The following is a 14,226-nucleotide window of genomic DNA, read 5'->3' as shown; positions in this document are numbered from 1 at the left end:
CTCTCTAGAGTGGCTAGAAGATGAATTTGTTTACAAGCGCAGTGTGAGTACAGGCAAATCTGTCAGTACAAAACTGTAATTCTTTTATGAAAATTCCAGTTGTTTTCACACTTACATGTCCATAAGTGAAGCTATTTATTTTCTTTCCTTCCTCTCCCTGCCTTTATGTCTTTGCTCTGTAGCATTATCAACAAATTGCTTTTCTGAACAGGTTGGAAAATTATACAAGAAAAAGTATCTTTCTTTTCATTTATCCCCTAAGGATATCCCCTTTTTGTGCATGTTCAGTACCTTTATAAAATGCAAGACTTACTGGGTGCATAAACCTTACAAAATATGAAACGCCAAATGAGAACACAGGCATTTGTATCAGCAATGACACCAGATAATGTGTCTGATACATATTACATTTTTCAAGCTCATCTGCTTTAGAGTCCAACTTCAGGGCAGCCGCAACTGATCTTGAGGTGTGGGGATCCAGACACCTGGTAGGTCTCACAGCCATTTCATCTACATTCAGAGGTGTGTTTTGGAAAAGCCAACTGTCAAGCAGATGCAGTCACTTGTGAACAGTTGAAAAAACCGGCACTTAAACCTTAACAAACTTCAAAGCGGACAATTAATTTAGTGGCATTCCTCGTGAGAAGCAATTCCTAATGTTACTCTGACACACATAAGATATGCAGTGTAATCAATGCATGCAAACATGCAATAAATTGTTCAAACCATTACTTTTCTAGATTTAGGGAAGCTGCCATTTGGCTAAACATTATTTTAAAGAAATATCCTATCTCCTTTTCTCTACTTCTACAGTATAGGAAAACAGATGCTTCTGAAGCATTGGGAGAGCCTTCTTTTTCTGCTCGCTGTGACTCTAGGAAGCTCTGCCTTACTCAGCTGAGCTTGGAAGTGTCTGCAGTACATATTCAAGACACCTCAGCTTCCCTGATGACAACATTTGCTTAATTGCAGTTGCAAGCTACAAGGCTGGGAAGCAGAACCCGGACTTGGAAAAAGAGGCTTCCCTGACTGCAGTTTCTGGAGCTGGACATTTTAACCCTGGCTGAGGATTAATCAGCTCTCTATCTTCAGAAATGTTATTTGCCCAGTATAAATGACATAAACCAAGATCATCATCTTAGTTTATTTTTCTACAGTCCTTAGCATGCTACATTAACCTGACAATGTTTAATCTTGTGTTCGTTTCACTAGACACTTCATGCAATTCACAGCTGTAATTGGTTTTACACTGACTTTACACGTTTCGACCTAGACATGGGAAAAGAATAACTCTTAATATTATTTCTCTGAGAAGCGTCCAAGCTCAAATGGCACAGCAGCAGCTCATGCTAGTTTCATGTGCATATTTCCTTCTTCTTCCTTTTCTTTCACTGCAAGGATGATCACTTGCATAAGATTGTTAAGGTTCTCATTTTAGTCCATTTGCAATTGAACTACATTTGTTTGATTTCTTATGTCCTGAGGAGTTCTCTCTTATAAAACAGCATTCAAGTATTCTAGTTTAACATCCCCATTTTTCTGAGTTAAGGAACAAAGTAGACCTTGGGCTTCTGTCTCCATTATGAGTCTTCCAGAGTCCCATAACTGATAGCCATAAAGTCTTCCTTTGTAACACACACTCAGCACTAAAGCCAGAGTATTGCTATTTGGCATTATCCAGTGAAGTGCAAGAAATTAAATAAGTTATGTCTTTATTGCTATAGTACAATACCAAGCAAAGTCACTTTTTAATACAGTTGGAAGGGTTTCGTAGAGTACATGTCCCTCCTCTTAGGGCCCAGTAGTTCAGCTGCACTGCAAGTATCACTCAGCTATCACGTCTCAAATGTCAGTCTAAGATGATGTGTTGAGTATTCTTGAGTCTGACGAATCAGACCTTTCATCATACTCATCTTCTGTGTAAATTGGTTGCTTAGACACAATAGGACACCCATCATCAGGGATTGAGATCCTGGGATCTTCTGACGAACGGGAAGGAAGGACAGGCGAGCTTCGGAAAACGCTGGCAGAGTTGCTAGAGAACGGACTGACGTACTGGGACCGGAGCTGGTACTGCTGCTGCAGTGTCATCGTGTTCCACAGGGTGACGTCGTTGGGCAGGAACGGGCTGGACTGGTTTCTTGCCAAAGTGTTCCTCAACATCAGCGGGTAGCGTGGTGGCTGAGGGAAAGGGTGCTGCAAAGGTACGGCCAGAGGATTTGGCACTACATTACTGGAATCAGCAGAGAACCTCAGTGTGTCAGGAACCCTAAATGCTGAGCCCACGGACCACTTGGAAGAGGAAATAGGGTACGAACCCAGTGTGTGTTCAAAAATGTGCCCGTTGGAAGGCAAAACAAGACCATCAGATTCTGCAGGAGTTCTCTCCCCACTGGCCACTGAAGACCGGCTGGACAGGAGAACCTCTACAGCGCTCACCAGATCACCGCCACACCCCTTCAGGATCAACTCCAGCACCGTTGGCTTTTGGTTAGGGAAGATCTTTTTCAGTACTTCAAGCGGAGGTCTGTTGGCTTTCAAACTGAAAGGTAAAGAAACTGTCCCAGAAGGACCTTCTATCAGGAGGTGGTTCTGCTCTGGGTGGTACTTGGGGCTGTCTGGACGGCTCTCTGTGCTCCCACCATTTTTCTGAACTGCATAACCAACCTCATCCACTGAAACAATTTCAGGGCTTTCAGGGGTGAAGCAACTTTTGGCTTTAGTCATGTCTGGGGAACTCCTTTGGTCTGTGTCTTTGTCACTGTAAGTCTCAGCATTGTCTGCTCCACTGGCATCACCCAACCGCTCCTCATTCATGTCTGCAAAGAGAAGGCAGAGATGTTAGTGAAAAACTGAGGCCAAAAGCTTTTACAGATATTTGAGGATACAGTCTTATTAAAGTGAACAAAGCAGAATCCAAGGGGGTAAATAAAGAAAGCATTTTTGACAGAGATCCTGCTAAAATTAAGGTCTATCTGCAACATCTCATGAGAACAAAACTGCAGAAGAGTAATGTGACCTGATCTAGGCATTTTATGCTTCCTTATAGATATCCGTCTCATCCTCCCAAGCACAAGAAAAAAAGAAATGGCCATTTTTCTACTGTGTCAAATATGCTATATCAATCCTTCTTCACTGGTTACATGGCAGCAACACACCTACCAAGTGCAAGCTTTCTTAGAGGAACTTCCACACTTTCACATCATAATCCCTCACTAGCACCATCTTACTGACTGTGAGCTGAAGGTATCGGAGGGCACTCGGGAGACCAAAATTCCCTCAGCAAGTGCAACAGCATTGGGGGAACCACTCCACCATGACTACTGGCTGAAGGTTAAAGAAGTCTTCACATAAAACAGTGTATGCTAGTTCTGGCTCTGCAGAAACTGGTTCCTTCCTCACAGGCTTTTCCAAATCCTGGAGCACAGCTGTTCCCTTGGCCCATTAGAGCACAGAACCTAGAAAAATCTGGTTTGGAGACAACCTTTGAAACACATCTGGTCCAACCTCCTGTTCAAAGCAGGAGTAACTAAAAATATAGAACAGGTTGCTCATATCCTTACTCAGCTGAGCTTTAATTAATTCCAAGGATGGAGACTCCACAACCCCTCTAAGCACTTGTTCCCCGTCCTATGCTTTTCATGTGCTCAACTAGGAAGGGCAAAAGCTGAGTACAGGGCTGAAAACAAGCCCCTTGACCACACCGTCTCCAGATGGACACTCAAAAATGGGGATACCCCAAGCCTGTGGTCACTTTGGTAGTGCCTGGCCACAGTATGGAAACCTTTGAAATGAGACTGCTTGTCAGAAAGAAGAGAAGAAGAAAAGTTGAAAACTTTCACAGTTTATGCACAAAAAGGGGTGTTGAGACTGTTCACAGTCATTTCCCAAAGATGCTGTTCTGCTGGCCTCCCTCGTACAGCACAGTGATGATCTCCCTGGGAAGCATCAATGGTGGGGAAAGGGTCTCTGTCCAAGCTGTGGCTGACAGAGCCTGCTTTAACTGCACAGGGCAGTGCCTTTGAATACACGTATATAAAAGACTACCTGCAGAAACCAATACATGTATTTGCTTGGTTTTGTAAGACCCTGGTGATCAGCCCAACTTGATAAAGAAGCTAAAAGAAGCAAGAAAAGGCTCCCAAAATGTGCTAATGACCACCTCTGCGCTCTCGAGATGCAACAGGTTAAAGGCATGCAAGTGCTGAGCCTCGCTGCTCGCCACGGGCAATCCTGCTTCCCTCTCACCCCAAGAACGGGCAGGGCATTTCCTCATGCAGGAGGCTAAGTTTAGCATTGAACAGATCAGCTTGAGACAAACTGTATTAGTGCAATTCACTCACCTGGAGAAAGGCGTCAGGGACTTAGCAAACCTGGGCTGAGCGAGAAGCCACTGTGCTCTCCAGAACGGGAGCTATAAATAAATATGAGACCCTGGCAGAGCACAGCCTGACAGTCAGTGTGGCAAAGGGATTTTCTCCTCATGAGGAGAGCGATGCCAGGAAGAAATGATGGGCCATCCTGCATTGCTGTGCAACGCTGATAGTTTGGGCTGCAGAAGGTGAGCCTGTGAGTGGAGCTGAGCAATATGGACATGCTTCTGAAGATCTCGCCTTTCTGTTTTAGCAGGATAACCCGGTTTGGGTACCCATTTTTATATTGGTTACAATCTCTGTCCAGCACAAATGGAGAAGCAATGACCCTTCATGTAGGTATATTCCAGAGAAGACAACGTATGTATGGTCTTCTTTATACACTCGGTGCACCAGTCCTGCCTTAGCCGCCAAAGGGGAATGCAGGAAATATTTGCTGGTAGCAAACTGGCAACGTGTATCTTTCTGAGGAGTTGGTAAGACCTCGTCACAGTTCATCCATTATTTAAAACAAACAAAAAAAAAAAGCAAAACGTGGGGCTCACACTACCTTTCCCTCCTAATCCCTTCACATGTTCATAATGATGTACTTATTACAAAGGACAGGATGTTAAGAATAATTCACATCTGAGTGAATGGTCAATTTATACATCGAAGGCTTACCGGGCAGTCTGAGGACAGCTAATTACCTCTGTCCCTGTCTTGCCAGAAAGGCATTTAAGGGAGACGATGGTCCTAATTTCCACGAAAATAGATTGCGCTGTGGTACCCGACATCACCAGATGGACCACATGCAGGCAATCATATTTCAGATCCACTGCGCTTTTCCAGTGTAACTTTACGGACTGACAACAAGCACCACTGGGGAGCAAACATATGGTAAATATATATATATATATCAAACAAGATTAGATCTCCCTAATACGCTCCCTGATCCTCAGTAATGTTTATTTTCAAGATATTTCAGATCTGTTTAGTTTTCAGTATATTTAAAAGTACCCTTTGGAAGCTTGGCTAAAACATTTCTTCGAATTCTGAAACCTCGTCCCACTGAAGTTTGTATCTTCATCGCCAGCAGGCTGCACAGGTCCCTACTCTTAGCCCTGCACAGGTACGCTCTCCTCGTTACACCACGGATTACAGCGGTGCATCTCACCGGGCTGTTCGACTGACAGGGTCAGACCCGTAAAACGATATTTCGGTGATTTAAATCAAATGGTGCTATTAACACAAGGTCTGTAAACACTGAGGGGTTGGGTTTTGTTGTTTGGTGTGTTTTGGGTTTTTTTTTCCTCTGCCTTTCTGAGTGCAATCCTCGCCGGCTGTACAGGCTGTTCCTCGGGGCTGCTCCGCGCCCGGTGCCCCTCGCCCCGGGAGCCCCAGGCCGGGGCTGTAGGCGGGTTGGACGGCCGCTGCCTGCTTACCGGGACGGTTTCCGATGCTCTCCTGCCTGGCAGGTGCTCTTTTGGCGATGTTTTTTTCCGCATCCGCACGCCGCTTCCCTGCGGCGCTGGCGGGGCGGGGAGGGCCAGCCGAAAGCCCGCTCCGGGGGCTGCCCCCGCCTCTCGCCGGGAACTGCCGAGATCAGGCTTCCCGCTTGTGGGAAGCGGGCACCAAAGCAGCAATCACATAAGCGAAAGCTTGGGAAGACACATTAGAAATGTCCTTATGTGGGCACTGAATTGTAGGAATATTGCATGCGCGTATTAATCTCAAATAACTACATTTTCAGGCACAAAAAATATTAATTTTGCAACCCGCTGCTATTAGCCAAAGGCTAACACCACTCGTAAGCTTCACCCGAGAATGTTCTAGGCTATATGAAAGAAATCTCGTCCTCAGACATTTTTTATGTCTGTGGGTTTTGGGTGGTTTGCTTTCAGGTTTTGTTGTTTGTTTGGGGTGTTTGTTTGGTCGCTTCGTTGTTTTTTTTTGTTTTGTTTGTTTGTTTTGGTTGGTGGGGCTTTTTTTGTTGGTTTGGTTTGGTGTTTTTTTGTTGTTTTGCGTTTTTTTCCCCCACACCTTCTATTTCAAGTTGCCTGCATTCAAGTGTTCACTTTGCCAACCCTGAGGAAACCGTTTTCTTATCGATATAACGGGTGTGGAGTATTCATCAAACAATATGCACGCGGTAGACGGGCACATACCCGGATCTACAGAGATGGAGCGCAAATACAGATACACATGAAGCGCAGAACAGTGGGAGAACCGTGCGCGCGTTCACGGTAAAATCTACATTAATGAATAAAGCTGCTACGAATTTGGAAAAATGCATACCCCATTTTTTCCTTCCTTATTTCTACATTAAGGATCATGAGGCAAACATTGTAAAGGGGCCAAATAAAAGTAAAACGGGTGAGAGAGAGAAGCGGTTCTCCTCATGTTAATAACTTCTCTGGAAAACTCGGTCTAATACTTTGGAATCAAATTTGCTTCCTTGATATTCCCACTGCTGACGCTGTTAAAACAGCTTGCACTTTGGTAATTAGGACAGCTCTTTCTGCAACACAGATTTTCTTGGATTCCAAAACCTCTGTTGCTTTCCCTATTTCTATTATTAGAATGGATTGTTACCGGAACTACCATAAAACCAGAAAAAGCTAAGGTCATGTTGAACTTACGGGGTTTTCTGTGAGTTTTTTTGTTTGATTGGTTAGTTGGTTTTGATTGGTTGGCTTGGATTTATTTTTGTTTAGCTGTTTCTTTGGGTTTCTTTTTAATTACTTTCACTCCAGACTTTCTTCCCTATCTTCAAAAGTCTAAGGTACTTTGTAAGAGGCTAGTCACTGTTCCCAAAACTAACACAGAGACGGCTGTGTTGCATTAAGAAGCTGGCTATGAAATTAAGAAAAGACTCAATATAGCGTTATATTAATTGTTTACAAGTCCTGATAACCATTACTAAGACAGAGTAATGTAACACACTCTCATGTGGCAGATGAAGGGTCCTGAGTATCAGAAGGAGGCATTATACCGGCTTAGCACGGGAAGATGCAACAGGGGCAGCTTCTAGGTGCATTATTTGCACAGAACAGAACTTTGCAATTCTCCTACCGAAATTACCCATTCTGACAGGAATAAAAACAAACGGATCTGATTCTACTGTACATCGGGATATACCTCCTCCGTACTGGGGAAAAACAAACAAACAAAACCAAACAACAACAACAAAAAAACCTTCTAGGAGATTAATGTCGGGGGGAGAGGTGTGTTAGAATAGGGGCGGGCTGGGGGAGCAAATTTTCTGACGACGGTTGTAAATACAGGTAGCGGGGAGAGGGAAGAGAAAGAGAAAGCCCTGCGGCTTAGAGCAGACAGGGTGGTTGGAAATAAACATCTTAGCTGGTTAAACAGCGTCTGGTGGCAGGTGACAGGAGTAGCCTCCGAGGAGATAATTTCCCGCTTTGCCCTCACACATTCCCATGTTCATAAAAGCGGGGGGGGACGGGACCCTCTGTAAGACTCGCAGGCCGGGGAGGGCGCGGATGAGGTCTGTGCAAGTGGGGCTGCTCCCCGCAACCCCCGGTCCCGGGGTGCCCCGGGCCCCCCCAACCCTGCCTCGGGGGCCGGCACGGCGCCGCGGGTCTTGATTTATGAAGATCTCCCCCGTTACTTCCACCGCCCTCCGCCCCGTAAAGCTGTTAGCAGAAAGTGCTGACTGGCTGGCAAGGAAGAATTTCTCATCAATACACTTTGATTGTATTTTGCAAACAAAATGCCTGTTGCTTGGTAACATTTCACTTGAGCCTGACCTTCCCCAAAAGTTATTGCTATCAGATTCGATTTACACTGTCCTCCCGTGATTACAGTAATCTTTTAAACCGGGAAGTTCATATATCAGGGGGAAGAAAAGTTGGGCGTGCAAGTCAATACCGTTCCTATCCGCCAGATTTATTTCCTGCTGGGGAGGTTTATTTGTTTCACTTTCTCGAAGGAGCCAAGGCGGGTTTTTTTCCCCCCTCTTTTTTCCCCCCACCTTCCGCGCCGTCCCTGCCCCGGCCAAGAGCCGCAGCGGCGGGGGGCGGGGGAGAAGAGGAAGGGGAAGAGGGGCGGAGAGGCTCCCCGCTGCCGGGCGGCTGAAGTTTGGAGGGCGGAGGGACCCCAAAGCCCCGGCCCTGGGGAAGGGCCGGCGGAATCGGGCGGAGATGGCGGGGGACGGGGAGGGACAGAGGGCGGGCAGGCGGCGGCGAGGGCTGGCGCGGTGGAAGCGGGTCCAAGACCACCGGCAACCCCTCCACAGCGCCGGACCCTGCTGTGCCGCCTCCTCGGGCTCCAGGATTGTGTCTTCCCCGGAGCTGGAGGAGCAGAGCTCCGTGCGGGGACCCCGGCGGGCGCCTCGGGGTCGGGCCGGCTCCACCTCGCGCCCTCGGAGCGGTCCCGCACCCCGCCGGCAGCGGGCCGCGAGGAGCCGAGCCATGCGAGAGCCCCCGGGGTTTGCCATTCCCTGCCCGGGCACCGGGGAAAATACCTTCGCAGCCGCCACTTGCCGGCGGAGCGGGCTGCCGGGCATCCCCGTCGGGGGATGCTCTCGGCTGCCGCCCGGACACCGGGCGGGAACGGCGGAGCGTTACTTTTTGTCTCCAGAATTGTGTGTTACCGGTAGGTCGTACTCACAAGGTGCCGGCTGCGGGCAACGGTTTCTGGGTCAGCATCCCCGACCTGCCGAAAGCCGCGTCCCCCGCCGCCCCCCTGTTCCGCAGAAACCCCCAAGCCCCCCGCGGACGTCGTGTCCTGGACGAGGTCCCGCAGCCCGGTGCCCTGGGCGCGGAAAGCCATGGGGCTGCTCCCGACCGGCCGGAGAGGACGGGGCCAGGGGGCGCGTTGTGGGGCCGGTAGCAGAGGCGGCGTTTGCTGGTGTGCGTGTGTCCCCCGCGCTGGTCTCCCCGGCTGAGGAGCGGGCCCGGCGCTGGGCAGCTCATTGATTTTTAAGAGCGACAGAAGACGGGGAGGAAGAGAAAGCCCTCGCCTTCCCTCTCCCGGGCACCCACTCCCCGAAACCCGCCCGTCGGGGCCCCGGCCCAGGTGCTGCCCTCCCCGGGCCCCGGCATCGCCACCCCCCACCCCGCGTGGCCCAGCCCGGCCTCACCTGCCTTGGGGAGCGGCCCCGGGAGCGCGGGGGGCGGCTCGGCGGCCCAGCGCAGGGCGGCGGCGGCGGCGGCCAGCTCGGCGGGGGCCCGGGGCGGCGCGGCGCAGGGCGGCGGCCCCGGCGGCGGGGCGGGGGGCTCGGCGCTGCCCGGCGGGCCCGGGAGGGCGCGCAGGGAGTCCGGGAGGAGGCTTTCCAGGCTCTCGTTGGCCTGCTGCCGGCGAAGCGCCACCTGGGCGGCCATCACCCGCTGCCGTTCGATGATGAGGATGCACTTCTCGCAGGTGCAGTCCTTGAAGCGACAGTAGCGCTTGTGGCCCTTCAGCCAGGACAGCACGCCGTGGTTGCGGCACCGGGCGCATTTGGGCGTCCGCTGCAGCGGAGCCCGCGGCGGCTGCGACACCGGGCCGCCCATGTAGAGGTACGGGGATCCGTAGCCGTTCATGCCCGCGGGAGGAGCCCGCCCGGCTCCGGGGCGGAGAAGGGCAGCGGGGGCGGGCGGAGGCCGCGGCGGCGGCGGAGAGGAGCGGAACGGAGCGGAGCGGAGCGGAGCGGAGGGGAGGCGGGCGGCTCTGCCCGCGGGGGCGCGGCCCCGGCCCCGGGCCGGCGGGGGTAGCCGCCGCCCGCCGCGGTGGCACCGGCGGGCAGAGCGCTGCCGCCGGCCGGAGCGACACTGCCGCTGCCCGCGCCGCCCCGGCGAGCCCAGCGCCCCTCCGCCCGCCCCCCGCCCGCCTCCCGCCGCCACCCTCTTTCCCCGCCGCCCCCGGGGAGTGGAGGGAGAGAAAGAAGGAGGGAGGGAGGGAGAGGAGAGAGGGTGGGAGGCTTGGGAGGGAGAGGTGGGGGCTCTGCCCCGCCGTCGGGGGCGGCGGCGCTGTCCGCGCCGTGACGAAGGGGTCCGTCCCCCAGCGGGCCGGGGTCGGGGCTGCTGCCACCCACCCACGCCCCCCTCCCGGCTCACCCCGCCAAAGCTCACGGGGACTGGGGGCGAGCGGGGACTGAGAGCGGCTTTCCCCGGGCTCTGGACCGGCCCGCGGGGCCGGGATCTTAAAGTCTAGACGGGGCGTTTGGACCCCGCGCGGGAGCTCCCCGAAAACCCACAGGACACTAGGAGAGGCGGCACGGTGTGCATCTGCTGCCGTAACACCGCCCGCTGCCAGGCGCTGCGGGGTGGGGCGTGGGGGGCCAAGACCAAAGTTTTATCAAAGTTTTGAAGGCGCGAGAAGCTGCCCGGGAGCGGCTGCGCCCGCGTCCCCTCGGGGTCGCGCCGCGGAGCGGGGCAGCTCCATGCCCCCGCGCGATCCGCTGCCCCTCCTGCCTCCGTCGCCAAGGCAGATACTGAAATACAAACGGTGACTGTCGAAAGGCACGGCCAATTCAGGGCGAGCCAGACCGCTGGCAACCTGCTTGGTGTGTCTAATGCGGCGGGGTGGCAATTTTCTGCATGTCCGGCCGCGGGGAGGCTTCTCGCTGAAACAGGGTAATTTCCGATATGACAGCGAGAAGTTTAAATCCAAATGTAATAATATATTAGTGAAAGAAGGTACGGGAATATCGGCCGGGGTGGAAACAAATTCACAGCAGGCGTTCATGAGCCGGCGCACCGGTCCTTGGCCGCAGGGGCTTGAACCCGTTTCGCTGCCCCACGATCTCACCTTCTCTTCCCAGGCACCTCTCCGCTGTAACGGCTGCACGAAATAAAGCATTTAACGAAGGTACGTAATTAGAAAATCAGACTTAAATATCGGAAAGTATTTCGCCGGAGAGAATAAAAAGCACCGCGTGCGCTATAAAAGTATTTGCGTGATATTTCACTACTTGGCTTTTTGCTAATTACTTTTCTCATTCTAGGGGAAAAGCGACGCGGGGAGATCTCTCTCCCCGGGGCTATGTGCGGGGCGTGAGGGAGGAGGAGCCCCCCCCCATGGGAAACATCTTCTTCTGGCGGTGAACCGCACCGAGGCGGGGAGCGAACGGGGTCCGGTGCGGGGAACAGTCGTTTTTCCCGCAGCACCGGCGGGATCTCCCTTTCTTTGCTGCCGGGGTGCGCACGCTGCCCCGGACAGCCCTGCAGCCCCCTGTACGGCCAGCTGGCCTCCCACGCGGAGCATCTTACACACTCGTGTATTCCCGTCGGGGGGAGGGGGTGGGGTGGGTACAAAAACAAACCAGAAATGCTTTCTCTGCGCACCAAATAAATACTCAACTACCTCAAAATTGCAAGGGGCGCATAAAAGGCGATGCGCAGCCGCCATTGGGAATCCGTTCCCCCAAAACGAAGAAGCGGGGTGCGAGTGCCGGCCGGAGGGGTAGAATCCCCTCCTTCCCCGCGAGCAGGAGAGGGTCCCGGCGGTCACCTCCGCGCCCAGTCCCGGTCCGGGCTGCCCCGGGGCGGCGACGGGCTGGCTCGGGGCCGGGGGCCCCTCTCTCGCTTGGCTGCATACTGGGTGTTTAGGCCGAGATACTCGTTTGATACAGCGCCGTAATCCTTTTCTCGTATTTGATGGGAATGTTTTCCACGTTGTAGTATTTGACAACATCTCCCCACAGGGCCAGGTCCGTATTTATGTCAGCAAACCGTCCCCTGCCTGCAAGTCTATTGTAACCCAACACCTGACAACCCCGGTTCCCATTTCTGCTCGCAGAAAAGGTTTATTCAAGCACAAAATGGGATCCCAGCAGAAAGCTTTTCAGAAGAAGGGGCTATGGCAAACTGCACCACATGAACTCCGTTTCCAGGGCTATTAAGCTTTTAATTGGAAAACAGCAGAGGAAATTTCAAGGTGACTATAACGCGTTAGCAGTTAGCGCCCAGAAGAATAGACTCAAAGGGGATGAATGTGCTGAACATATGCTCCAAATAACACCCAGGCGAAAGGGCCCGGCTCCGCGGAAGAGCCAGGCTTTCCGAGAACGAAACGCCGACGGAACGTGCAGGGGGGATGGGGGGTGGGGGGGTGGCGGGCTGCAAAGTCAAAATCGGCCTGAATCCGCCGGCGTTTCGCGACTTTTCGCTGCGGAGCCCTTTGGTGGGGAGACGGCGCTGCCGCCCAGCTGCCGGGCCCCGCGGGACCCCGCGTCCCGGGTGGGCGGAAAGCAGCGGCCGCCGGGGCCGCGCCGCGCCGGGCTTCCCCAGGTACCGCGGGGCGGGGGAGGAACACAGGCTGGGAGGGGGGTTTACTAGTTTTTGTACTGCTCTAGAACAAGCATTTGGGGAGGGGGACGTTCGCGGGAAACCGGTTGCCGCTGCGGGCGTGCGAGTGGCAGGATTCGTTTCAGCTGCACGTCGCCAAAACTGCTTGTAGGCAACAGCCGCGCTACGGTGAAAGGCAGAAAAGCAAATTGTCCACGACTTGCGCTCGGAGAGTTACTCCGGGTGGCTCTGAACGTCCGTGTTGTCACAAAACAGGGAGGAAGTGGAGCACATGCCAGCCGCGCCGGGCTGCGTGGCGGGGCGTCGCGCTGGAGTTGGGCGAAACTTCAAGGCAGACTTCGGGGAAAAAGCGAATTCCGCACCGGGTCACGCGAACCATCAATCAAAGCTGCCCGGCGAGGAAGGCTCTTTTTGAGATGAAGAGCGTTCACGGAGGTCACTAGTTACCAACCAGCTAGAAATACTTGGGAAGGGGGCGAGTTGCAGTGCAGTAGAGAGAAACAAGCCAAAAAAAAATAAAAAACAAACCCCCAAAAAACACCACAGAAAAAACCCACTGACAAACAAAACCAAAGCAAAACCCACCGTGAAAACTGTCCCGGGCTCCTTGCACACCTCGCCAGCCCTATTTGGCGGAGCCCCAGAGGGGAAATGGCTGGACGTCCCTCGGCGGGCAAGCAGAGAGGCCGCACGGCCACGCCAGGGCAATGCGGGACGGCCGCGTCCCCCCGCGGGGCACGACCCCCGCCCCCCGACCCAACTCGGGCCGGCGCTCCCGGCTGCAGCCGCTGCCTTCCCGAAGGAGGGAGCCCCGGGATTTGGGGAGCGGGGGTGGGGAACACACCACATCTCCACGCTCCTGGCGGGGCAAGCATGCACGTGCCCCTCGGTCACACCCCACACCCCCCCCCCCCCACCGCCGCCGCCGCCGCTTCCCCCGCGAGTTCCCTCTGCGCTGAACCTGAGCTTTCCCCCAAACCTCGGCGCTCGAGGCAGATGGGTATTTACCCCGCTGCCTTCTGAAGGATGCCGTTTGCCCTCCCCACTACTTACTCCCGCCGTCTGGTCACCGACCCGGCCCCACGCTGGTCTAGATAAAGCCGGAATGGGACGCGCATCACTTTTTTCGTGTCGTGTTCCCCCCCTCCCCGGGAGTGGTGCAAAACCCGCCTCGCCTGTCCCAAGGGCTGCTCCCCCGGGGCCCAGCGACGGCGGCTTGTGAGCCTCAGCCGGCCTGAGCCCTTCCGAGCGGCGCGGTGCCCCCCAGCCTCGCCCACCTCTCCGGCAGCGCACCCGCCCCGCGGAGGGTGCACCGAGCTCGGCAGCACACCCGTGTGTCGTCCCTTGCACCGAGCCTGGGCCGGGAGCACCGCCAGGGGGTGCCCTCGGCGGGGGTGGGGGATGCTTCCCCCACCCCCGGGCTGGCAGGCGGCCCCCGCCGCGGCCGTACACCCCTCGCTATCCCCCTGCGCCCCGGGAGGGGGTCACGGAAGCGGCGAAACACCCCCGTGAGGGGAGTAAATTGGATTTTAAGGCAGCTGGAGGGCTGGCATGGCAGGGGTGGAGGAGACACCTCGCCGCCCCCCAGCAGCGCTGCCCCGGGCCGGGGGAGCAAGACG

At 54.2% G+C, this 14,226-nt stretch overlaps 1 protein-coding gene across 1 annotated transcript; it reads right to left on the bottom strand.

Moving 5' to 3' along the window:
• Positions 1 to 1,628: 1,628 nt before the first annotated feature.
• DMRT3 (doublesex and mab-3 related transcription factor 3) lies at positions 1,629 to 10,096 on the bottom strand. Its single transcript, XM_064438458.1, has 2 exons — positions 9,460 to 10,096; positions 1,629 to 2,819 (listed from the first exon to the last, which is right to left on the bottom strand). Exons 1-2 carry the CDS (start codon positions 9,899 to 9,901, stop codon positions 1,855 to 1,857), a joined length of 1,407 nt encoding a protein of 468 aa, XP_064294528.1. The 5' UTR covers positions 9,902 to 10,096; the 3' UTR covers positions 1,629 to 1,854.
• Positions 10,097 to 14,226: the final 4,130 nt, after the last annotated feature.

Source organism: Phalacrocorax carbo, chromosome Z (assembly GCF_963921805.1).
Source record: "Phalacrocorax carbo chromosome Z, bPhaCar2.1, whole genome shotgun sequence".
Lineage (NCBI taxonomy): Eukaryota > Metazoa > Chordata > Aves > Suliformes > Phalacrocoracidae > Phalacrocorax > Phalacrocorax carbo.
The sequence above is the reverse complement of the archived record's forward strand: the minus strand, read 5'-3'. Positions and strand labels throughout refer to the sequence as shown.